This window comes from Chionomys nivalis, chromosome 26 (assembly GCF_950005125.1).
Source record: "Chionomys nivalis chromosome 26, mChiNiv1.1, whole genome shotgun sequence".
Taxonomy (NCBI): Eukaryota; Metazoa; Chordata; class Mammalia; order Rodentia; family Cricetidae; genus Chionomys; species Chionomys nivalis.
Genome location: NC_080111.1, coordinates 500,976 through 527,496, shown reverse-complemented (window position 1 = coordinate 527,496; position 26,521 = coordinate 500,976). Strand labels below are relative to the sequence as shown.

Sequence of the window (26,521 nt, the reverse complement as noted above, 5' to 3'; positions counted from 1 at the left end):
GGTTTCTTGTCGTCTTGCTACAGGAAAGCAAGCTTTCTGCAAATAGATCTTTCAACCCTGTGTCCCCAGTGCCTCACGCAGTCCTTGGCACATGGCAGGTAAATGTCATTTGCGGAAGGAGCAGCAGACAAGCGAAAGGCTTAGGCAGAGTTACAGGGCTGGGATTTGAATCTTCATCTGTTTTGCTCACTCAACAAGATGAGTGTCGATAACCCCAAAACTGTGACATCTGAAATGCTCCCAAATTCGAAAATCTTTGAATAATGAAGAGTCACACAAATGGAAAGTTCCGTGTCTGAGCTCATAGGATAGGTCACAACATAAATGCACTTTTAAAATGGTGTGTAAAGCTATCCTCAGGCTGTGTACGTGAAATGTATCTGAAACATAAGTGAATTTTGTGTGTGCATTTGAGTTTCATTCCCAAATGATATCTCATCATTTGTTTGTATATATTCCAAAATTCAAAACGTGTGTGTGTGTCTGTGTAAGTGTGTGTGGTTTCTGTGTATGTGTGTGTCTGTGTATGTGTGTGTATGTGTCTGTGTATGTGTGTGGCTATGGCTATGTGTGGCTGTCTGTGTGTATCTGTGTGTGTCTGTATATGGTTGTGTGTGCCTGTGTGTGTCTGTGTGTCTATGTGTGTCTGTGTGTATCTGTGTGTCTGTGTATATGTGTCTCTGTGTGTGTATATGTATGTGTGTGGCTGTGTGTGTGGCTGTGTATGTGTGTGTTTGTGTGTGTGTCGTCTGTGTGTGTGTGTCTATATGTGTGTGTGTCTGTGTCTCTGTGTGTCTGTGTACGTGTGTGTCTCTGTGTATGTGTGTGGCTGTGTGTGTATATGTATGTGTGTGTCTGTGTCTGTATGTCTGTGTCTCTGTCTCTGTGTCCCTGTGTGTCTGTGTATGTGTGTCTGTGTATGTGTGTCTCTGTGTGACTGTGTATGTGTGTGTCTCTGTGTATGTGTGTGTCTTTGTGTGCAAACCCTGAAACACTACTAATTCCAAGCATTTAAGATACTTGTGGTTTGATCACTCAGTTTACTGATTTTATTTTAGTGTCTTGTTGCTGTCTGTTTGGGCTTTGTGGTGCTGGGGATTTGAACCAGGACCTTGCATGCTAGTTAAGTGCTCTACCGCAGAGCTATGCCCCCAACTCTTGGTTTGGATTTTTCAGACAGTGCCTCCCTTGAAGCTGCGAATGCCAACTTGACTGGGTGGCATGCCCAGGAGATGAGTAAAGGGCACCTCTGGGCGTGTCTGTGATGACATTCCCAGGGAGGACTAACTAAAGGGGGGAAGGCCTGGACGTGGTGGCCTCGTCCCATAAGCTGGAGGCTAGGATGAAATTAAACATGGACAGGGAGAGCCACTGGGAGTGTAGAAACGCTGTGAACGCTGTCTGTGCTCCCCGGCCGCCACGGTGCGTGCTGTCTCCATGCCTTCCTGCCACAGTGAACTGACTCCGTGGAAACTATGAAACCAGATATTTTCTCTCTTGTCTCTCCCAGGCGTTTGTCATAGCAACGGAAGTAACACATCTGAGCTGCTCTGTTTACCTCCTGAGTACTGGGATTCGTTTTGGTTTTCAGTTCATGTTTTGAATCTGAATGCACTCAGAAGTCCTTTTATTTTTATTCATTGGGGGTGGATGGGGCTCACGGCCTCACACTCACTATGTAACTGAGGATAACGTTGACCTTCTGATGTTACACACTCGCTCCACCCCCGGAGTACTTGGATTACAGGCGTGTATGCCGTGCCTGGCCCCGTGTGCCCTCACTGAGTGTAGAATGCAATACATACAAACATAGCTAGCAGGGTAGATTTTCATGGAAACTGGCATGTTACTACACACTGTTCAGGATCTTATTCTGAGATTTCATACAGTTCAGAGAGTTACCTTGTTCTTCCTAAATCACCACAATTTACTTAACTGGTCTCTAGTTGGTTGGCTATATGGGCTATTTCCTTCCATTCTGGGTGCAAAAGCCGGGAGCAGCTGCATCATCGGCACGGGGCTCTCTTTGGGTCACCAACTCTGCCTGCTGTGGTTTTCTTGGTTGTTAAGGAGCTGCCCTCCAACCACTAAAGGAAGACAGAGGTTCTTGATCCAACTGCACACTGGAACGAGACACCTTAAAAATGTACTACCCCAGCCAGGTGGTGGTGGTGCATGCCTTTAACCCCAGAACTCGGGAGGCAGAGGCAGGTGGATCTCTGCGAGTTTCACACCAGCCTGGTCTACAGAGAGAGTTCCAGGGCGGCCACAGTTACACAAAGAAATCCTGTCTTGATAATTTAAAAAAAAAAAAAAAAAAAAAAAAAAAAAAAAAAAAAAAAGATAATCTGTAGGAGGAGGGAGGCCACTTGTTTGTCCCAGCCACCCGACTGCTCAGCCCCAAAATAACCACACAGAAACTGTATTAATTAAAACACTGCTTGGTCCATTAGCTCTAGCTTCTTATTGGCTAACTCTTACATTAATTTAACCTATTTCTATTACTCTGTATATTGCCACGCGGCAGTGGCTTACTGGGTAAAAATTTTCAGCATCTGTCTCTGGCTCCATAGCATCTTTCTGGCTCCGCCCTTCTTTTTCCCAGCATTCAGTTCTGCCTTCCCTGCCTGCCTAAGTTCTGCCCTATCAACAGGCCAAGGCAGTTTCTTTATTCATTAATAATTTTCAAGCATACAGAGGGAAATCCCACATCAATAATCTCATCATCACCATCCCCACTAAACACTTCTAAAAAAAGAAAAGGAAGTTGGGGGACAGCTAAGGAAACTTTAGTCCGTTTTACTTGGAGGGCGTGGACAGAGGGATGTTTGCATTTATTTTGTCTCCTTATTCTTTGTGGTATGTAAACCCAACAGGAACATGGAGATGAAACTGACTACCACGAAGAACCAGGAGGACCCCACAGAGGGAATGACAAAGACAGCCAAGGTAGAGTCAGCTGACGCTGGGCATACAATCCTATCGCTGGGATTGCCCTGGGTTTGCCCTGGATGAACTGTCTGCTGCCCAGACCCATTAACAAAGAATGATCTTACCATTTCCCGTCAGACTCTGCCCTGAAACTTGAAACACGCTTATTGTTGCAAGAAAATGTGGGTGACGGGCTTTCTCTTCCTGGATTACTTAGACATCTCCTTCCTGCTAGAGATGCAGGCTGATGCCAAGAATAGAGGCTTCCAGGATGTACAAAAAACCCACTCCCCGTTCCCACCCTAAGCATCTCCATTTCTCTGTCCTCCTGCTTTCACGGGATTGTGGATATGTGGGTGAGGGGCCTGGGGTTCCACGCCTAGAGAGGGGTGCGTGCAAGGACACAGGACCCATCATCTGTAGAGACCTAGCTGCTGTCATCAAGAAAGTCTTGAGCCGGGTGGTGGTGGTACATGCCTTTAATCCCAGCATTCGGGAGGCAGAGGCAGGTGGATCTCTGTGAGTTCGAGGCCAGCCTGGTCTACAAGAGCTAGTTCCAGGACAGGCTCCAAAGCTACAGAGAAACCCTGTCTCAAAGACAGGAAGGAAGGAAGGAAGGAAGGAAGGAAGGAAGGAAGGAAGGAAGGAAGGAAGGAAGGAAGGAAGGAAGGAAAAAGAATGCCTTGATACGCCTAGGTAGATCTCTGTGAGTTCGAGACCAGGCTGGTCTACTGAGTTACAGGACAACCAGGGTTACACAGAAATCCTTTCTCAAACAAACAAAAAGAAAACTTGATGGTGGATTCCTTAAAAACAAGCCTGCATTTGTTCAGGTGGTAATGGTTCTGTGAAATACTTAGCCTGGGACCACTGGGTTTGGAGGCATACGAGGTTCTTATTCCAGAGACTCAGTTAGACTCTAAGGTCTTTTGCAGGGCACCTTGGCACATTGCTTGATACTGCAGCCAACTGGGCCTCCAGGAACTGAATTGGTCTCTGTCCTTATCGCCTCTGGTTTTGTTCTGGTTTTGCTTGTGTGTTTTGAGGCAGTCTCACTGTGTGACTCTGGCCGTCCTGGAACTCACAGAAATCCTCCTGTCTCTGCCTCTGGAGTGCTGGTATTAAAGCCGGTTGCCATCACGCTGGAATCTTCGTTTCTTCTTGCAGAAGTGAAAACGTGTGTGCAGGCCCATCTCTCCTTTCTAAGGGAAGTTTCCAGACCACACAGAAGTGAAGGGCTTACTGTTGCTATACAGAGGTGTCCAGCAGAGAGAGCACGCGGGCTGAATGCCAGCCTGGGCTCTGAAACCATTTGAGGCACCTAGGAACGCTTGTTTTCTTGGCCCCTTTTTAAAAGTCCCAGGCAAGTGTGCTACTCAGGTTGGTAACATCAGGTCTGTGCTACTGAATTGAGCTTGAGCTGTAGAGTGGTTACATCCACCTTCAGCTCTGCATACCCGGAATCTTTGTCTGCAGTCGCCAGGAAGAAATGCAGCCACTTAAAGAATACCAGTCTCAGCTGGGGAGAGGGGCAGGGCAGCAGTGCACGCCTTTAATTCCAGCGCTTGGGAGGCAGAGGCAAGCGGATCTCGGGTATTCCAACAAATGATTATCTACCCTCTTGAAGTCACTATTTACCAATCTACAAAACGACACTGGTTCTTTCCGACTCCTTTAAGTTGAAGATTTTGATCTTTTCCTGTTTATCTTTCACTGTTTCTTTCCATTGACATCATAGTAAAAAAATAACAATTTTTATACTGATTTTATTTTTTTTCTATAAACGTTTTGGGTTTTTTTGTTTTGTTTTGTTTTTTACGTGTCTGGGTGTTTTACCTGCATGTATGTCTGTGTACTGTGTGAATGCAGGGCTTGAGGGTATCAGATCCCCTGGAACTGGAGTTACAGACAGTGTGAGCCACCATGTGGGTGCTGGGAATAGAACCCAGGTCCTCTGGAAGAGCAACCGCTGGTCATAACCACTCTTAACCACTGAGCCATCTCTCCAGTCCTCTACTGACTTTTAAAGACGTCACTCTTGGTGGGTATCAGACACAGGATGGTGGTGTGAGCCCTGGGTTGGTCAAGGTTTTAAGGAAGGATTCTTTTAATATGAGGTCCTGTCACCTCCATCTTCAAAGCCGTGTGACTCTGGCCAGAAAAAAAAAAATGCTGACCTTCAGGTCCTCCTTATTGTAAATCACACATTCAGAATGTGAACCCTGACAAGGCTCAGAGATCTCGGCCAAGTGCAGTGAGGGCTTTAGGCACTACAGACCATGGCCCAAACTAAGCAATGACCAAGTCAGTCAAGACAGATTTCCTGTCTCATGGCACCAGGGCCGGCTCCGGCCGCGTTCCTCGGAGGTTAGCCAGACATTCTCTAATGTAGTGAAATGTCACCATGGAAAGACACAGAGGGACTTGCCTGTCCTTTTCAGAAAGGATTTCAGGTCTTGGAAGGCAAGAAGGAAGTGCTAAGGAAGAACTTTAATTGCTTAAAGAACAGTTCTCCCCTTTGGTCTTAATGGACAAGTGGGTTTTGTTTTGTTTGGGATTTTGATTTTTGCCCTACTAAACTCAGTGGTGACCTTCATGGTTTGTTATACGGATTGAACAAGAGACTGGGGATGGGGGTACCACTCAGTGTTGAGCATCTGCCTAGCGTGTGCAAGGTTGAGTTCAATCATCAATACTATGTATGTTACACACATGGACATAAATAAAATTTTAAAGAATAACTGAGCTAGGGAGATGGCTTAGGGTTCCGCTTTCAAGTTCCCCCAAGGCAAGGTCAACCAACAACCTCTAAATCCGAGCAGACTGGGGAAATAACTCTTGCCCCAAAGTCCAAGGAAAGAATACAACTTCATCTCTAGCTACCTCCTAGACCAATGGTTCTTTTATCAGTGCACTTCAGAATTAGCTGGAAGTCTTGGTTTTTTGTTTTGGTGTTTCAAGACAGGGTAGTATGGAGCACTGATTGTCTTGGAACCCATTCTGTAGACCAGGCTGATCTCAAACTCAGAGATCCACCTGCCTCTGCCTCCTGAGTGCTGGGATTAAAGGTGTGCCCCACCACTGCTCAGCTTCACCTGGGAGATTTACAAAAGGTTTCAAAGGCATTTGCCTAGAATTCCAGCAATTGGAAACCTAAGATGTGAGGTGTGCAAACCCAAGTCCTACGCTATAGAGACAGACTTTGTATCTAAAATTAAAGTAAACAGGGCTGGAGAGATGGGTGTATAGTTAGGAGAGCTCTCTTTCTTCCCAGAGGACCGAGTTAAATTTCCAATTCCCACATCAGGTGGCTAGCAACAGCTGTAGCGCCAGCGCCAGTATATCTGTCGCCCTCTACTGGCCACTAAAGACACCACACAAGGCATACACTTACACAGACACACATGTACATACACATAAAAAAAACTTACTTTTTTTATTTAAAGAGACAACACAAATAAAACCAACAATGGTGAAAACCAAAACATTTCTGGGCTTCTCTGCAATATTTTTAACCTGGTTCCCACTTGATGCTGGAGGCTCAGGGACCACACTCTCAATGGTAGTCTTGAGACGTGTTTCTCACGTTTATTTCTCTGAACTTTCCAGGGTCTATTTAGTTGTTTGTTTGTTTGTTTGTTTGTTTGTTTGTTTGTTTAAGTAATAGGGGTTGGGGAAGGAATTGGTGAGCAGGCACTATTTAGAATATGCTTAGATGCTGAGACTATGTCTCAGGCAGCTAGGGCTGAGGTTCAGTCAGGACACCATCAGTGCACCAAACACAGGATTCAGTCCCTAGAAACACATAATCTGGGTGTGTGGCACGTATCTGTAACCCCATACTCAAGAGGTGGAGCCAGGGAGATTGGAAGTTCAAGGTCATGCTGGCTACCTAAGCGTTTGAAGCCAGCCTTGGACATATAAGATCCTATTTCCAAAAGACAATAAAAAGGAATGCCTATCTCAGACCAAGTGCTTGAGGACAGTTAGCTATCCGTTCAGTTTGTAAGTCTTATTTTTAACTATGTATATTCATGTATACATCTGTGCTAGACACAGGCATGTGAATGAGGGTACCCATGGAAGCCAAGAGGCATCAGATTCTCCCTAGAGTTGGGCTTACAAGCGTGTGTGAGCTGCTCAACATGGGTGCTGGGAATCAAACTCAGTCCTCTATAAAACAGTGAACACTTTTAACCACTGAGCCGTCTCTCCAGGTTCCACCCTGTTTTATCAAAACCTCAATCATAACCATAACCTGCATCCTGTCAGGAGCCCACATGAGGATTTCTTTAAACCCTTGCATGTATGCTCTTTGATGAACACATTTAGTTCTCTACTGAAGTCTTTCTTGAGCTCAAGACCAGACATCACTGTGATTAAGAGCACTGATCGTAGCGTCTTACTTCCTGGGTTCAAATCTTAACTCCCGGGCTGGAGAGATGGCTCAGAGGTTAAGAGCACTAACTGTTCTTCCAGAGGTTCTGAGTTCAATTCCCAGCAACCACATGGTGACTCATGACTATCTGTAATAAGATCTGGTGCCCTCTTCTGGCCTGCAGGGACACATGCAATAATACATAATAAATAAATCTTTAAATAAAATAAAATGCTGCTAGTTTTAAAAAAATCCTAGCTCCACCACTTAGCTGTAGCCTTAAGAAAATTAATGAATTTCTCTGGACATCTTTTTCCTTTATCTAGAAGGCAGGGGAACAAATGGTATTTACCCCCTGGGGTGGTTGTGATAAAGAGGAGTTGAGTGGATAGGTCTAGATAAGTATCTATCACAGATGGTCCTCAATATGTGTTATTAGCAACTTTTTTGATTTGTATATTTTTTGTTTTTGAGACCTAGGCTGACCTCAAACTCACTATGCAGCTAGGGATGGCTTTGAACTCCTGTGGCTATGACTTCTACCCCCCAAATGCTGAGATTGCCAGCATGTGCCACCATGCCCAGCAAACCTATTTAAGAACAAACAGAAAAGGAAACCTTTAATTATATAGTCATAATTTGTATTAATATCTTATCAAGAGAGCCTTGTTCTAACATGATAACTACTTTCCAAGTCAGTCTCTGCAGCAGGGCAGATGGCACAACATCCCTCCTTGAGGAACAGGTATGGTAGTGCCTGCCTGTAATCCCAGGATATAGGCATATGGCCATATAGCTAGCCTGGTCTACATAACGAGAGACTCTGTCTCAAGAGACAAAAGAAAGCCATTCCTCGAAATGTGGCAGAATGCTTTAAGATTTATGCTGGACAGCAAATTCAGGTTCTCATGCATTTAGGCAAAGCCTCTACCACTCAGCTACCTTCCCAACCTTGCCTTAAGATAGACTGACTGTAACCCTGCATGAAGTACGTGAAATCTCAAAGGAGCAGCCTAGAACAGTAATGGAGGGGAAACCTCAGAAAGCAATGAGCCTTTCCACGACTCCAATCAGAAAGAGAAGGCCCAGGGCCTGCCACCTTATCAAAAGGAACTTATGGGGTTGGAGAGATGGCTCAGTGGTTAAAAGCACTGACTACTCTTCCAGAGTGTCTGAGTGCAATTCCCAGTACCCACATAGTGGTTCAAAATCATCTGTAACTACAGTTCGGGGGACTCAAATGCCTTCCTCTGGCCTCAGCGGGCATCAGGCACACACCTGGTGCACAGACATACATAGACGCAAAATGCTCATACACATAAAATAACAATAATAAAAGAGAGGGATGTGTGATCGGTGTCCTGTTCTAACAAAGGCAAAGTAATATAAGCAGGATGAGACGCTCACTCGTTTCTGCCTTGGAAACGAAGCCAAGCTGGCAGGTGGCGGGCAGATAGGGGGCAGGGAGGCTCCACCACCGGGCTGGGAGTCCCAGGTTCCCTCTCTGCTCGGAAATGACCCTAGGAGTGCTTTTTTTCCTTCCATCGTGTGGGGTCCAGGGATCCAGCTGAAGCCTGCAGGTTCTGCCACAAGTTCCCTCTCTCAGTCAGGGTTTCTCTTGTAATAAACACCAAGACCAACCCTCGGGACCCTCTGACCCAGTTACTAGGAAATGGGGAAAACAAGGTCTTGATGACTGAACCAAACTAAACACAAGGGGGCGCTGCTCCCCACAAGCAGAAGCAGGCAGGCCCAGCGCACATCAGATCTGTTTCTGTCCCGTAGGTGCTGCCCCCTTCCTGCCTCTGAGAATCACAGTCGCTTTTCCTAGCTCGGTTTGTTTTCTCTCTCCACCCCAAACAACAGGCTCTAGCTGCCCACACTGTGGCTGGCCTAAGAGGGGCTAGGATAGTCCTGCTCCCTCCACTGGTCTCTGTGGTAGCAAAGGAAGAGAAAGGAACATTTGATGCGTTTGTGAATTGTGCGAATGGGGGGTGTGATTCCCACCAATCCGAAGGAGAGCTGCCTGGGGAGTCGAGGCTTTGTACTTCGAAAGCAAGTTCTTTCTTAGGAAGCATCTCACACTGTCTGCTTCTCATTGCGCTCCAAGTCACTTGCTGCCTCTGCTTCCACGGGAGACCCGAAGTCTTACTCAGTTTCACAAATGTGTGTTGGATAGCCCCATGTCTTGTGAGTGTGCCTAAAGACAAGGCCATTCTCCAGACCTCGTACACGTTCCATAAGTGAATGAATGAATGAATGAATGAACGAACACACTGAGTTGTTAGGAGAGCCATGATGACAATGTCAAGTCCCCTACCCTCAGGAACTTACAGCGGAGATTTTAACTTTGGGCCCCACAAACTTCCCTGCTGGATTCAGCTCCAGCAGGGGTAATAAAGGTGTTGGAGGGGCCTGCTTGTTCATCCGGGCTGCCCAGAACCAAAATAAGTTTTCTCGGGTTTTATGTGGATTTTAGTCAACCACGTTGGCCCCAATTTGTTGGAGGAGGTTGCTTGTTCTTCCCGGCCGCCTGGCTATCTTAGACCCAAAACAATCACACAGAAACATGGATCCTCCGCCTGAGATTTGATTAAAGGTGTGCGCCACCACCACTCAACTACCATGCAGTTCTAAAAAACAAAAAGGGACTCTTTTAACATAACTACAAGACCATTGGTCTTGCCTAGCTTTATGTCAACTTGACACAAGCTAGACTCATTTGAGAAGAGGGAACCTCGGTTAAGAAAATGCCTCTGCCTGCCGGTGATTAAACAAACTCCTTAAATCCCAGCACTTGGGAGGCAGAGACAGGTGGATCTCTGTGAGCTCAAGGCTAGCCTGATCTACAGAGCTAGTTCCAGGACAGCTACAGCTAGGGCTGTTACACAAAGAAACCCTTTCTTGAAAAACCAAACACACACACACACACACACACACACACACACGTACCTCCATAAAACCGGGTGGTAGGCAAGCCTTTAGGGCATTTTCTTAATTAGTGGTTGATAGGGGAGGCCCAGCCCATTGTGAGTGGTGCTGACCCTGGTCCTGGGTTCTCTAAGAAAGCAGGCTAAGCGAGCCCTGGGCAGCAAGTCAGTAAGCAACACCCTCCATGCCATGACTTCCCTTAATAGACTGTGATTCAGGCTATGTAAGCCTAATAAACCATTTTCTCCCCAAGATGTAGAAAAGTATCTAAGATAACATTATCACACCTCAGCATTCAAAGAATTCTTTAATATGGCTGACTGTGTTTTCATAGTTTCCAAGTTCTTATTGTTCTACAATTGTAATTTTTTGAGTTGACTATAATCAGTTAATATGGCCTTTAAGTACCATTTAAATGATAGGTTCCCTTCTAACTCTTCCTTCTCCTCTTCAAGTTTATGCTCAGGGAATCAGGTCACTTTGTCCTGTTGCATTTCCGGTGGGGTTGATTTTGCTATGTCCTCCTGTTGTGGTTTCTTGTGTCTCTGCTTTCCTGTTTCCGGTACTTGGTCCTCAGGTCTAGGGATTTAATTAGATTCAGATTTCATTCTTCCTTTTGGCAAGGCCAGGTCTGTGTCTCTCAGGACACAGAATGTTCATTTGTCTTCTGCTGATGCAGTATCTACAGATCTATCAGTAGTGAGGTTGGCAAAATCACAATACCAGGTGGAATTCTGCAGCGCACAACGCCTGTCTGCACTCTAGCTTTGGGCAAGGGGCTGGAGATTGAAACATACAGAGACACACAGAATCAGAGAGACAGAGATACGGACCTCTAGTCACTGGTAAGAAGCCTTTTATTCAGTAGCACCACGGAGGCTCATATACCCAACAGTCAGGTGGGCCAACAGGTGAAAACCTTATCCTCTGATCCTCAAGGCCAAGGCAACGCGTGCTCGTGAAGCAGAGCTGGTAAACAACTCTGACACAGCTTTCAGTAACTCAAATCAGAAGGAAAGTAAAGATCTCTAGCAGGGAAGAGCAGCTGGAGGCCAGGACTCCAAATGGTCCCAACAGAATTCTATCAATCCTTTCTCAGTTTTTAGTTTGTGTTCTTTTGGTTTTTCAAGTCAGGGTTTCTCTGTGTAGCCCTGGCTGCCCTGGAACTCAATCTGTAGTAAGATGGAACAGTATAGTTTTAAGACATTATATGAGTTCATTTCAATACATAGAAATAGACTTGAATAGATATAATCTTCTCTATAACCTTGGATATAGTATTCACAGAGAGGAGGAACCATTATCATAAAGACGACAATACCAAACAGGTGTGGTGGCACTTGAGACCAGTCTGGGTGACCTAGCAAGATTCTACATGGAAAAAAAGGCAAAGAGACGATGGCAGCCCCTCAGTTAATCCCTCAATTAATCTAAGGCAATTGTGAAAATCCCATCAAATGTGTTGACACACGCCTGCAACTCACACTTGGAAAAATAAACAAAAGAATTTCTCTTTACTGAATCACATCCCCAGATCGCAAATGATAGAGTTAACTGCCAGGCTAAGCCTCTGTTTCTGGACAGTGCAATTGCACCATCTGGTGGCCATCTTTTGCTCTGCACCCAAGTTCGAAAATTTGTTCATGGGGCTGGAGAGATGGCTCAGAGGTTAAGAGCACAGCCTGCTTTTCCAGAGGTCCTGAGTTCAATTCCCAGTAACCACATGGTGGCTCACACCATCTATAATGAGATCTGGTGCCCTCTTCTGGCCTGCAGCATACATGCAGACAGAATACTGTATACATAATTAATAAATAAACCTTAAAAAAAAAAAAGAAAGAAAATTTGTTCATGGCAAGGCATGCCTTCAACAAGAGCTCCCCCTATTCCCCCAACCCAACTCGAGCCACCATGTTGTAGAAATAAATCCTCACGGAGATCTTCTTGCCATGGAGATACCATAGATACTGTAATCATCTCCTAGCCTGACCACGGTATTTGAAGGTCGTCAGGCTCCCGTCCCTAAGCTTCCATTATACAGATGACACTGTTTAGAGCAATTTCCTTTCTGCAGTTTTAACCACAGTGGGGCTTTTGTTTGGTTTGGTTTTAGTTTTTCAAGACAGGGTCTCTCTGTAGCTTTAGAGCCTGTCCTGAAATGAAACTCCCTCTGTAGACCAGGCTGGCCTCGAACTCACAGAGATCTGCCTGCTTCTGCCTCCCGAGTGCTGGCATTAAAGGCATGGACCACCACTGCCCAGCGTCTCTAATTTTTCATTACCAACAAATGAAATGAACAAGTTGTTACAAAAGTTGATTTGTTCTTTTGAGTTGTTTCCTTGTGATAAACTCCCTGATGAAGGTTCAAAGGGGTTTTCTGGCTCTAGACACATACTGTGCTATCATTTTTCTGAAGGATAGTTTGTAATTTTAATGTCACTTGTTACAAAAAGCTCTCATCTGCACTGCTCAGGACTCGCCAATAGACATTTCCCCCTCTCCCGATTTCCTCCTGGGAAAACTGCCTGGGTTGTTTGCTGATGGAGGATACTCTGTTTCCACAGACCCAGAGTCAAGGGATGTGACTCTTGACCGCTTCAGTACTCTCGTGGATGAGTACAACCAGACCCCTGAGGCTGACACTGTGAAAAGCACGTAAGTGTAACACGTGTGTGTGTGGCTCGTAGCAACTGTGGCTTCTCCCCTCCATCATGGGTTTTGCTTTCATTAATTCACTCTGATTTTTTTAAAAAAATTTATTATGTATACAATATTCTATCTGTGTGTATGTCTGCAGACCAGAAGAGGGCAGCAGACCTCGTTACAGATGGTTGTGAGCCATCATGTGGTTGCTGGGAATTGAACTCATGACCTTTGGAAGAGCAGGCAATGTTCTTAACCACTGAGCCATCTCTCCAGCCCCCTACTCTGATTTTTGTTTGTTTATTTTCTGAGATTCATGCCATCACATGCTGGCAGCTGGGATTAAAAGCAACAGGTCCCTGGGTAGTTTATACATGGATGAGTGAGCCACCTAAACCGAGTTCTCCAGGTTAGGTGGGGAAGAGTGAACTTCAGTCACCTTGAAGCAGCTCTTTGGTGTGTCAGCAAATCTGACATTTACAGAGACCGTAGAAGGCTGAGACAATCAGTTCATCCTGGCTCCTCCAGTTGTTAACTCTGAGCAGAATAAAGATGGCCAGCCATCACCATGGCTTCTTCTCATCCCCGCCAACGCAGGAATACTTTCCCTGGATGCTTTCTGTGATCTTACTGGCAGCAGCCCAGACAGGCTGGTCCAGGCCTTTGTCCCCAGTCTCCTCTGGTTGTGGCCTCTGCTGTGGTCTTCTCCACTACCAGGTGGAACGAGACCTTATTGTGGGTTCCATGAGCCTAGGGTGATTAGAGATCAGCAGTATAACTCTCTGGTCTAAAAGGTTTTGTGCCAAGCCAGAAGCAAAAGAAGGAAGCCTCCGTGGTTGAGGCAGTCGCTAAAGATTTTTCTTTCTTTCTTTCTTTCTTTCTTTCTTTCTTTCTTTCTTTCTTTCTTCCTTCTTTCCTTCCTTCCTTCCTTCCTTTCTTTCTTTTTTATTTTTGCTTTTAATCCCTTTTCTGCAACATATTTTAAATAGGTTATTACATCTCCCTAGCTAAAACCAATGAGATAATCAGAGAGTTCTTTTTTTTCCACAAGAGGACAGAAAAAAAAACATAAACACTCCACAAAATGCATTACAGTTATTGTGACTTAAATTGGGATTTAACACAGATTCCTAAGTGTGGAAGAGAAAAACAGCAACACAGTCAGGCCCACAGTGCTCATTTGCAGCGGGCTCGTTCCTTGGGGAAACAGGTTTTCCTCGCACATTCTGAAGCAGACTTCTGTGAGTTTTTATAGGTTGTCACTGAATGACTTAAAGACTTTAAAGACTCATATATTTACAGGAAATTCCATTGACCTCATTCAATAAATATTTCTCAAGTCTCCACAGGAAGGCCCTGGGCTAGCACACCACAGTAAATATATTGATTTAACTAAAAAGAAAAAAAGACCCAGATGAGACCCAGCACCCAGCAGGCACAGGGCATCTCTGATGCTGTCCTTGCCACCCACAGACATAAGCCAGCGATGGCAACGACACTAGAACACACAAGACTGGGCACACACACACCACCTTGTAGTGGCTGAATCGATTGAGAATAAAACTCATAGAGGAAAAGTAACAAATGGGACAATTACATGTTTTTGAGGTCATCTTTGTTAAATGTCGTTCTCCTTTCCCGGCTAAGCCTTTGACAGAAGACATCTCAGTTGTGTGATTCTGTGAGAGTGATCTGACGGCTACACGGCACCACACGGATCAATCGCCAGGGTTGATTCAGCTGATCTGACTGGCGAGGTGTATGGCCCCTCCTCCCTCGCTGTTCCACGCATGTCCCTCCCGAAGCTGCCAGCCCCACTGAAGAGGACAACCTTCCCCAAACACGGGAGAACCTGTCTTTCTTTGGTCCAGGGTCCTCTCGTAGGCAATGAAAAGAAGTGGACTGTTTCTCCATATGTTTACGTACGAGGGCTTAAGGGAACCCCAAAAGTGAAGCTCACCCTTCCTAACCGCCCTTATGCGCGAACACGAGGAGAAAGTTGCCTAAGCATGACAAATATCCCAGCAGCCGATGTTCGATTGGCATCTTCCCTTGCTCTCTTCCCTCCCGCTTACATGTTTGGTCATGAAATTGGTCTGCTGGCTTACTCTTTTCAAAGGGACAGGGATCTGCATGGAGGACTACTAGAACATGAGCCTGCATCCCCAGAGAAGCTGGGGTCTGAGACTGCATCTCTTCTTCCAAGGAAAAAAAATAAGAAAATGAAACCGAAACCCAAATCGTTCGGCCAGCAGACCTCAGCTGCCGCCAGTCACGTGAGTGTGAAAATAGAGAATCTGGTCCAGAAACCCTGCCTGGACCCCTCCAAGGCTCCACGTAGACTTATGAAGGTTGCTTAATAGATAAGAACACCTCACAAAAGGGGCAACGGGGGGGGGGGGGCGAGGTCCAGCCACGGTCTGCTCACCAGGACCTGTACTGCGTCCCAGACTGCATCTTCTTGTGAAACCCTCCGAAACTACAAAGCAGGTAACCAGGGCCCCACTCTGCCAACCTCTTTTGGGAGATGTTGTCACAGTCCACATGGAAAGGCTAGCATGGCTCTTGCTACCTGTTAGGAATATTTCCTAACGTGAGCTCTCTGCCAACGCCAAAAATCCCAATTAAGCCAAATCACAAGCCGAATTAAAGGATATCCAGGTTTTAATGGGATTCCTGCACTCTCGGGTGACCCCCGAGGGGAACCGGGAAGCCGGCAAAGCAACCATGGTGGGGGCGGAGGGGACGGGGGGGGGGGCACCACGAAGGAACTCTCCCCGCAAATAGACTTGGGGAGTGGTCAAGATTTGGTGGGCCGCCTTGACACTCATCCGAGGAGGGGTCAAAGTTTGGCGGGCATAGGGGCGGGGCCTCCAAAGATGGGGGCCAGAGACTGGGACTTACGCTACCTGCCTGAAGGTTTTCTCAGAGTTAGCACACGATGTAGCAGTCAGTGGACACAAAGCCGGTCTGAGTTCCATCAGTTGGCCAACAGTAGCAGCGCTAACAAACAAGAAAATCGCTTCCTTTGCATCAAGCTCTGCAGACCATGACATAACATCAGAAAAGAATGCAGGCCATACAGAGCTTTTCTTACTCTTTCTTCTCTGAAATTTTTCCTGGTTATTTTAAAGAAAAGGTGTCCTTTTCCCCACCAGCTCCACACTCTGAAGTTGATCACCTATTTCATCCAGAACTCAAATGTGTTCCATTCTAAGCCACCTTGTTCTTCCGGCACAATCTCCATTTGATAAACTCTTTCTCTTTGGAGCCTGTCCTGGCCCTCGTACACCAGGCTGGCCTTGAACTCACAGAGTTCAAGCCTCCCAAGTGCTGGGATGAAAGGCCTGCGCCACCACCAGCCGGCTTGATAAACGTTTTTTAGTTCTTATGTGAATCAAGGTCCTCTTTCTAAATTTCTTCCTTTAGGGAAAGGATTTGGTTGACAAGGCGAAGAGGAAGAAAAGAACCAAGACAAACGAGGACAGAGGACCCAAAACAGAGAGAGAAGGAAGGGTCTTGGGGCATGCAGAGGCTGCTGGAGGTAAGGAAGGATGCCCGTGAGGAGTAGCTCAGACTCTAACAGGCAAAAAGGTAATGTGGACAATGGACTTGGCTCCTGCAGGTCAAGCTTTGCCTGACTACCTGGCCAAGCTGGCGCTTTGCAGTCTGATTTCATAGAAGTGTCTCGGTGCACATGAGCAGAGAAAACCATGGCTGAGTAGAGACCTGTGATGACCATGACGGGGGCTGCTAACAACGGCACTCTGTGAATGTTGAAATGAGTACCGCCATGCTGTCTCACCTGAGGCTGAGAGAGGTGGGGTAAACGGCATCGGAGGAAAAGTGGACCCAGGGTTTGTTGCAGTGTGCATCACTATGGCTGCCACTATGAGCTGATAACTACAGGCTGAGATCTGTAATCTGAAAAAAAACTGAAATGCAAAATGGACCCAAGTCTGAAACTTCCGGAATATCAACAAGATGCCACAAGTAGATTGTGTACCTGAACTCACAGAAAATACTGTGTACGGCTCATGAGTTTACAGTGTATTTAAACTCAGCTTTTTGTTTGGTTGGTTGGGTTTTCAAGACAGGGTTTCTCTGTGGTTTTGGATCCTGTCCTGGAACTAGCTCTTGTAGACCAGGCTGGCCTCGAACTCACAGAGATCCGACTGCCTCTGCCTCCCGAGTGCTGGGATTAAAGGCGTGCGCCACCACTGTCCAACTTGAATATAGTTTTATTTTGATTCTGAATAAAACCCCTTGCTACTTTAAGAAAAACATCAAACCTTTACCTTCAAGCTGAGGGCCAAATGTTTACATGAAGCATTAACAAACTGTGGAGTTGGGCTAGGATCCAATCACCAGGATTTTAAATTATATGCATTTAACATATGTGTAAATATTCTAAAACCAGGAAGGATCCCTAATCTGAAATGCTTCTGTTCCCAAACATCTCAGGAAAACGATGCCCAGCTTAGGCGGTGAGAGCTTAGGAAGGGGAGGATGAGGTAAGGTCTGAGTGTTCTGAACCTTAGAAGACCTCAGACGCTTCCGAACTTCCTTTAGCCTAAAACTCACACCTCCTCTTTATCATTCCTGAGATTTGTGAACCCTTTAAACAAGTCACTTTTTTTTTTTTGCAAGGACAACAGAGGGTCCCTGGAGACAACCCTGGAGACAGATCTGATTTTGGTTTGCTCTTGGAACTCTTTTTTTTTTTTTTTAATATTTATTTATTTATTATGTATACAATATTCTGTCTGTGCGTATGTCTGAAGGCCAGAAGAGGGCACCAGACCTCATTACAGATGGTTGTGAGCCACCATGTGGTTGCTGGGAATTGAACTCAGGACCTTTGGAAGAACAGGCAATGCTCTTAACCTCTGAGCCATCTCTCCAGCCCCTGCTCTTGGAACTCTTGCTGCAATTACATTTATTTAGCCCTCAGCATTCCCAGGAGTAGGGAAAACAATGCCCTTGATCCTCTGAGTATTAAACCGACCCCGTTAGAGCTGTGATCTGGGCAGGACCTGACAGAGATTCTCCTCAGGAGTCCTGCCCCATCGTCATCAGGGTGAGATGGAACCTTTCTTTGGGCTCATTGGGGATTGAACCTTGGGCCCTACGTACTAAACGCATGCTCTACCACTTAGCTGTATCTGCAGCCAGAAATGCAACCTTTCCAGCAGTGATACTGCTGCATGGTTGCATCTTTATTGGTCTAAATATAACGCAGGGTTGCTCTTCTCAAATCATTATTACAATGCATATTCTATTCACCCAGATTCTAGTCATGAATTCAGGAATATGCGCATCAATTTATCCCATGCTTAATCTTAAAGGTTATTAAAGAGCCAGGTTTGGTGGCACACGCCTCTAATCCCAGCACCCGAGAGGCGAAGGTATAAGGGTCTCTTTGAATCTGAAGACAGTCTGGTCTATATAGTGAGTTCCAACACAGCCCAAGCTACATAGTGAGGTCATGTCTCAAAAGGGTTACTAAAGAGAATGAGCGGAGGTCACGTTTTTCCTACTCAGTAACCTCTGTCCCCCGTTGCTTCCCCCAGGAAAGTCAAAGGATTCAAGAACTGAAAAGAAATCAGAGCTAATTCCGAGAGAAAAGAAACTGAGAATCAAAGTGAAAAGGACACGGAAAGAGAGGAACGCGGGAATGGCGGAAGAGCTGAGTGAGCCTGACGTTGCCAAGGAAGCAGGTGGTACCTCAGAGAAAGGTCTTCTCCGTCCACACTCTGCCACCGAGGACCCTTGGCTTTCTCCTGAATCGGACGCGCTGGAGAGCCAGGTTTTTATAGACGGAAGATTGTCACACACACAGGCAACGGGTGTCACTAACAACATGGAATCTGAAAAAGAGAGAAGCCCTGAAGACCCTTTCAAGGTACGAACAGGTGTCCTCTCTTTTTTTTTTTTTTTTTTTTTTTTTTTTTTTTTTTTTTGGTTTTTCGAGACAGGGTTTCTCTGTGGCTTTGGAGCCTGTCCTGGAACTAGCTCTTGTAGACCAGGCTGGTCTCGAACTCACAGCGATCCGCCTGCCTCTGCCTCCCGAGTGCTGGGATTAAAGGCATGTGCCACCACCGCCCAGCCAGGTGTCCTCTCTTGGCAAGAGGAAGCTTTTCCTCTTCACTCAGCAGAACTTCAGATGAGGGAAATGTCCCTCAATAGGTTGGACTTCCCAAAACAGCTCTATTACGTGGCAATTGATAGATAGATAGATAGATAGATAGATAGATAGATAGATAGATAGATAGATAGATAGATAGATAGATTGATTGATTTTTGAGACAGGGTTTCTCTGTGGTGCCCTGGCTGTCCTGGAACTCTCTCTGTAGGTCAACCTGACCTCAAATTCAAGAGATCTGCCTGCCGCTGCCTCCCGAGTGCTGGGATTAGAGGTATGTGCCACTGCACCTGGCAAGCCGTGGTCTTACTTGTTCTTCTTTGGTGGCTTGAGACCCTAGTTAGAAGCCAGACCTGATCTCACTTTGAAGTGAGTGAGGCATTCTGGGATGCCCCCAGACTGCCAGGGAATGTGTCCCATTCTAAGGAGTAGGAGGGAGATACGGGGGCCATCCGTGAGAGGTGCGTGTCTCACTGGGACAGAGAAAGGGAGACCCAGAGGCTGTTAGAATCAAGCCACGCCCTTAGCTTGGTCTGGCACATTGCAAAGGCTATGGTGTACAGCAAGACCAGGTAGCTCATGGCATGGCTTTCACGGGGCGCATTTTATGAATTGCTGCGTAAGCTCCAGTGACCTCGATTCTAAGGTGCACGTTTGAATAGAAAATTTGAATGAGCCAGGCAGTGGTGGCACACCTAAAATTGTGACCGAGTAAGGAGGCAGCATTGGAGAGAAAAAGGAAGATACATTTTATAAGCTGGGAAAAAAACCTCTACTGACTGCATACTGAATCTGGTAAAACACCCTCTTTTGTCGTTGTTGCTTGTTCGTTTGTTTGTTTTTCAAGACAGGGTTTCCTGTGTAACAGTTCTAGCTGTCCTGGAACTCACTCTGTAGACAGGGCCTGCCTCTGCCTCCTGAGTGCTGGGAATAAAGGCGGGTCCCACCACCGCGCTGCTAAAACAGACCTCTTACCAGGACCGTGTCCCCCAGCCCCAGCTTCAAGTTCCAAGTTTCTAAAACTCCAGGAGTCCCACCCCCACCCCCGAGATTTTCATTTGTTGGCCCAAATGGAGCCCTAGCATATTTTAAAGCTCCTTGGGCAGTTCTGAAGTGTGGCTAGGGTTGTAAAGGCCAGAACTTCTGACACACAGGAGTATGATGGCACCTCTGTTATCTCAGTGAGTACTGGATGTAGCCGTAAGGAAGACCGTATCAGGACAGCCGTGCTCCCCCAATCCCAAAGCAAGTGAAAGACTTGAATGTAGGTCATTCCAGCCACTCGGCCGGCCAGGCAAAGGCAGTCTATGCAACTGTGGTGGCAGTGTTAAGTCAGCTTTAGGATTCCATCTCTGATGAAGAGAGAAAACTAATCTGGGCTGCAGCTGGGTCTGTCCCTTACACTGATACCACTCTGGTCTCTTAGGCCCTCCTGGATAAGGCTTCTCGGGACAGGATTCGCCTAGAGAGGGCAGAGATGAGGCTGCTGGAGGTGGAGCGCAAGAGAAGGGAGCAGGAAGAGCTGGCCAGGCTCCATAAGGAGCAGCTGGAGAGAGCAGAGAAGATGAAGGAGGAGCTGGAACTGGAGCAGCAGAGGCGCGCTGAGGAGATCCGGTGGGCCAGCAGCCCAGAGACACAAGGCAGGGCAAACCTTCCCCAGGGGCATAGCTCGGTGCTAAGGCTCCTGCCCTGACCCGAAATCACAGGAACAACCTGGACCAGAGATAAGAAACTGCCTTGACCATGTGGGTTATTCAAGATAGATGCTCATGCCGGGCGGTGGTGGCGCACGCCTTTAATCCCAGCACTTGGGAGGCAGAGGCAGGCGAATCTCTGTGAGTTCGAGACCAGCTTGGTCTACAAGAGCTAGTTCCAGGACAGGCTCCAAAGCCACAGAGAAACCCTGTCTCGAAACCCCCCCCCCAAAAAAAAAAAAGATAGATGCTCATGGGGAATTTGGGGGAAGGTGTTGAGATTCATTCCCACATTTATCCAACGTCTGCTGTGTCTGCTCTGTACTAGGCTTTTAATCTCCACAACCCTAAGAGGCAAGAATTTCAAGATCCATACTTGAATAGAAAATAAAGGGGCTAAAGAGATGGCTGATCCTCTAGAGGACCTGAGTTCCATTTCCGTCACCCACAAGCCAGCTCACTGCCACTCCAGTTCCCAGGGATATGCCTATGCAGACAGGCAAAAAAATCCCCATCCACATAAAATAAATTTTAAAAAAATAGAAAATAAAATGCAGAGAATTTAAGGCGCTTAAATCCTGTGCCACAGCACTGAGCTATATGCCGAAACGTATAGGTTTCTTCCTCTAGACCCCTGTCTCTCATCTCTACCTTTCAACCGTGGCTGTAGAAAACCTGTTCTCGAAGGTGCTTCCAAAGCCTATTGCCAGTTGGTTGGGCCTGTATCTTCTGCCCTTCCTCTGACATCTGCTGTGTTCTCAGCCTGAGGAAGCAGAGGCTGGAGGAAGAGCGGCAGCGGCAGGAGGAAGAGGAGAGGAAGAGGAGGCGCCAGCTGCAGGCGGCCCAGGAGAGAGCCCGGCAGCAGCAAGAGGAGCTCCGGAGGAAACTACAAGAACTGCAGAGAAAAAGGCAGCAGGAGGAGATGGAGAGGGCTGGTGAGAAAACCCCTGAGCTTTTTTTTTTTAGCTCCCATCTCCTGGACCAAACATATTTTTAAATCCACATGTGTAAGCTGTTTTGTTCTTTTTCCCATAATGGTAATTATGTCTGACTATAGAGGGTGGATATAAAAGGATGGAATATGAACGGAAGACTCTTGTGGAAATGACTGCAGGGTTGGGTCGGTCTTCCAGTTCAGCAATTGCCCTGGCCAGCATTGCTCAGGCACTATCTGAACTGCTCTACTTGGCCCCTTCCCAGACAGGCAGAGATAGTCACGAATATCTGAAGAGCCTCAGGCCACACCTTCAGGGGTGGATCAGATCTTTTCCAGATCAGCAAACTTTTCCAGACAAGGCAGAAAGTTCAGCAGATGATGCTGTGGTCAATTCCTGGTTCGCACTCTTTAGACTAGTCAGAGTCTAGGTAGGTCAGCGTGTTTCTCTAGACCCTGGTCTGACGCTCCTGCCCACACAGCTGAGCACTGCCCCATGAACTAACCGTTAGGAAAATCTTCCCTAAGGCTTTTTAATACCCATAGGCACTTTGCCAGAGGACTTGGATTAGTAAACTCACGGAGGCTCTCAAATATTAGAAAGGCAGACCAGAAATACCAATTGCTCTAGTGAGGCCCCTCCACTGAACACCTCTTTATGTCCCGCAGAGGCGGAGAAGCAACGGCAGAGAGAACTGGAAATGCAGTTGGCAGAAGAACAGAAACGCCTGATGGAAATGGCTGAAGAAGAACGGCTGGAGTACCAGTGGCAGAAACTGGAAGCAGAAGAGAAGGCTCGGCAGGAGGCTGAGGAAAAGAGGCAACGGGAAGAGGCAGCGGCAAGGCTGGCTCTGGAGGAAGCCATGAAACTTGCCCAGGAGCAAGACAGGTACTTCTTGTAAGCAAGAGTTGGACAGAAGCTACCGTCAGGGCTTGTTTCGGAGGCTTGATGACCTGGTGCCAGTTCTCACCTTACACGGCCTTAAACCACAGTTCTCTCATCCCCTAGAGCACGGCTAGGAAGACTACTAACAGGGCAGGATTCTATCATGGCTTATAGAACTTATATTGAAGCTAGACGCACATTTAAGAGATCATTTCTCTTTTTTTTTTTAAATACTTATTTATTATGTATATAATATTCTGCCTGCAGGCCAGAAGAGGGCACCAGACCTCATTTCAGATGGTTGTGAGCCACCATGTGGTTGCTGGGAATTGAACTCAGGACCTTTGGAAGAGCAGGCAATGCTCTTAACCACTGAGCCATCTCTCCAGCCCAGATCATTTCTCTTAATCTGGTTTACAGATAAGTAAATCCCAGGGCTAGTGTGCAACAGGTTGGTAGAATATTTAGATTATGTCCTATGTTCAACTACCCAGTAAAAGAGGAACAAGATCTCCATCAGGACCAAATACTTAGTTATGGCCAATACCAAGACACGTTGTGTAAATTGTAGACTCTAGGGATTCAGAAGTATGATATTCACAGTCAAGGGATGAGGATGGAGAGATACCGAAAAAGACAATCTTTTTGGTTTTGTGTGGTTTGGTTTTTTTCGAGACTGGATTTCTCTGTGTAATATCCCTAGTTGTCCTGGAACTAGCTCTGTAGACCAGGATGGCCTCAAACTCATAGATTACCTGTCTCTGCCTTCCCACTGCTGGGATTAAAGGCATGTACCATCACACCCCACCATGTTTGTTTTTTAGGCTAGCTACAAAATGCTATGCAGAAAAACTTTAAAGATGTGACAGAAAGCTTGTCATATGACATGTTAAATAAACAGAAGCCCAGGCCGGGCGGTGGTGGCGCACGCCTTTAATCCCAGCACTTGGGAGGCAGAGGCAGGCGGATCTCTGTGAGTTCAAGACCAGCCTGGTCTACAAGAGCTAGTTCCAGGACAGGCTCCAAAACCACAGAGAAACCTTGTCTCGGAAAACCAAAAAAATAAATAAATAAATAAATAAATAAATAAAATAAATAAACAGAAGCCCAGCATTGCTGGGATGAGGGTGAAATGTGGTACTTTGGATGAAGCCAGGGAGTTACGCCAAGACCAGAAGGAACTAAAGTTCCTTCTTACCTGGGGCCAAGAGCACTTCGATCTTTTACCACCATAGAAACGGGAAGGTGAGCTAGGTGTGGTGGCACAGTTCTGTAGTTACGACACTTGAGGGCAGCTGCGGCAGGAATCTTGGAGGACTCCTGGGAGAATTGCAGCCAGATTCTTTCTCAAAACTGTCAGGATAGACGAGGTACAACCTAGGAAATCATGTCTCCAGCACTAAATGTAAGCACTCCCTCCATTGATTTCTAATTTTCCACAAATTAAATGGACTCTACTCTTCTCTAAAGAGAAGGCACCAGAACTCTCAAGACTTCATTAACCTTGAGTCGTTCCTTCCTTGGACTTTCTTCAGCGGTCAGGGGCATTACAAAGTGGGGGATTAGAAAAGTCCTAATTCAGCTTCAATAGTCTAGACATCACGTATCGTAGCAGTAGTAGTACGACAGAAAGCAAGCTCCTAGAACCCCAACTTTCCATGAAAAACTGACAGGCATTATCAAGGTACTAGAACAATTATGTAGAGCTAGTTCCAGGACAGGCTCCAAAACCCTGTCTCGAAAAACCAAAAAAACAAAACAAAACAAAACAAAACAAAAAAACACAATTATGTAAATAAAACCAGTTCAGGTAGCTGAGCAAGTGCCGATTGAGCTGACTTCATCTCCATCTGTGACATCCACCCCTGTACTTTAAACTTTTCTGGACTGTTTCCTCATCTCTAAAGCAAGGGAATCCACTTTAATCCTAGCACTCAGAGGATTAAGCCTGCGAGTTTCCAGGACAGCCAAGGGTACCCTATCTCAAAAAAAAAAAAAAAACCCTAAATGAAGCAAGCAAACAAGCAAAGGAATCCCTTCCAGCAACACAAGTTTAAGAACTGGGAATTACCACTTCCCCTCTTCCTAATAGGACTCTCATGATGCCCCCAAATGTCTCATGTAAAGGCACTAAATGAACAGAGTATGATCTTCCACTAAAACCCACAACCCAAATCCAAAACTCTACCAACTTCTAAGACTGAGTGCACGCCTTTAGTCCCAGCACTCAGGAGGCAGAGGCAGGCAGATCTCTGTGAGCTCAAGGCCAGCCTGGTCTACAAGAGCGAGTTCCAGGACATGCTCCAAAAGCACATAGAAACCCTGTCTCAGAAAAGAAAGAGAGAGAGAGAGAGAGAGAGAGAGAGAGAGAGAGAGAGAGAGAGAGAGAGAGAAAAGAAAAGAAAGACTGAATGGAAAGAAAAGAAAAAAGAAAAGAAAGACTGAATGCTGAATGCTAAATCATTTCTGGAACTGGGGTGGGTTGTCTCCTTAGGCAAAAAGCAGCTTTAGAGAAACAGCTTCGTTTTCATCAAGAACTCTTAAAGGAAGCCAGCGGTCTGCAGTGGACACAGAACATTTCCAGACCATGGGTCTACTCATATTTCCAGTTCCTGCAAATCCCCAAGCCATAAGGCTAGAAGAAAACAAAAAAGTAAGTTGAGAATTGCTGACAGAAAAAGCTATACTTCTATAATAAAATTCGGGCCTGAGCTCAATTAGTCCATTTCATCTGACTTCCCTCAACCCATACCTCCCACTTTTAGAGACACAGTTTTTCTGCGTAGCTTTAGAACCTGTACTGGGTCTCGCCCTGCAGACCAGGCTGGCCTCGAATTCACAGAGAGCCACCTGCCTCTGCCTCCCGAATGCTGGGATTAAAGGCCTGTGCTACCACCACCCAGCCCTCCTCGCCTCTTTACCCTGGACTGGAACCTCTCTATTCCCCGTATTCCTGTACACTCCACACATGCGAACCCAATAACTTACCACTTACTTAAATCCTTTTGTGTTTCTAGGACCACATTAAGTTCAAAAGCCTTGGTGCTAAACCATTCCATAGTTCCAGCTGGAGACACCAACAGTCTTAGATACTGTATGTATCTGAGTATGTTCAAGAGTTGATGGTGAATGGACATTATTTTGTCATGCAGTAACTCTGGATTAGCGAAGAGGAGTTAATCATGTATTAAATCCCTCTATGAAGCACTTCATCCTGGGAATTTAAAACAAATGTCTTCCGAGAAGGCATGTTTGGGATCACTTAATACAGGTTCCCTTGAGCAAAAGGGGCTGTTCTGTGAAAATCCTCTCAATCCTTAAAGAGCGGCATGTTTAAACAAGGCTGTAGCTGTGGAACCCAAAACATGCTTCCCTCCTACTACTCACTGTTAAATGTTCACGGCCACAGGTAGTTGCCGGGGGCTACATCAACAAAGGAATACAACTATTCATCAACTCAGAAATCCCAATGCTATTTTTGATCCTTGAGAACAAACTTTATGATTTTATTCCCAACTGTGCCTTTAAAACCTACACATAAAACTCTATGACATCATCCTATCCGAAGTCTTTAAGTCATTTAGCAACTCTTCTAAAAATGTCTAGTAAACATCCCTTTTAACAACACATCACAGGCGGTGGTGGTGCTCTTTAATTCCAGCACCAGCCCTTGGGAGGAAGAGGCATCAAGGCCAGCCTGGTCTACAGAGCTAGTTCCAGACAGCCAAGAAAAAAAAAGAAGAGAAAAAGAAGCCAACCCTGTCTCGCTGGGCAGTGGTGGTGGTGCACACCTTTAATACCAGCACCTGGGAGGCAGAGGCAGGTGGATCTCTGTGAGTTCGAGGCCAAGTATCACAGAATAGTAAAAGAAATTGTTTGAAACAACATAAAAGGATGTTAAATCAAGCATTGGTGTTTTTGTCTGTATAAGGCTATCAGATCCCCTGGAGTTACAGTTGTGAACTACCATGTGATTGCT

At 46.2% G+C, this 26,521-nt stretch overlaps 1 protein-coding gene across 1 annotated transcript in view; it reads left to right on the top strand.

Moving 5' to 3' along the window:
• Positions 1-25,207, top strand: part of Kiaa2012 (KIAA2012 ortholog) — a 102,205-nt gene extending 76,998 nt beyond the window's left edge. Inside the window, exons 15-24 of the mRNA XM_057758296.1 lie at positions 2,877-2,949; positions 12,805-12,895; positions 15,003-15,220; positions 15,315-15,373; positions 16,313-16,427; positions 18,457-18,788; positions 20,455-20,642; positions 21,485-21,657; positions 22,326-22,545; positions 25,037-25,207. Coding sequence (XP_057614279.1) covers positions 2,877-2,949; positions 12,805-12,895; positions 15,003-15,220; positions 15,315-15,373; positions 16,313-16,427; positions 18,457-18,788; positions 20,455-20,642; positions 21,485-21,657; positions 22,326-22,545; positions 25,037-25,175 — 1,608 coding nt within the window. The 3' untranslated portion in view covers positions 25,176-25,207. The remainder of the gene's footprint in view (positions 1-2,876; positions 2,950-12,804; positions 12,896-15,002; positions 15,221-15,314; positions 15,374-16,312; positions 16,428-18,456; positions 18,789-20,454; positions 20,643-21,484; positions 21,658-22,325; positions 22,546-25,036) is intronic.
• The last annotated feature ends 1,314 nt before the right edge of the window (positions 25,208-26,521 follow it).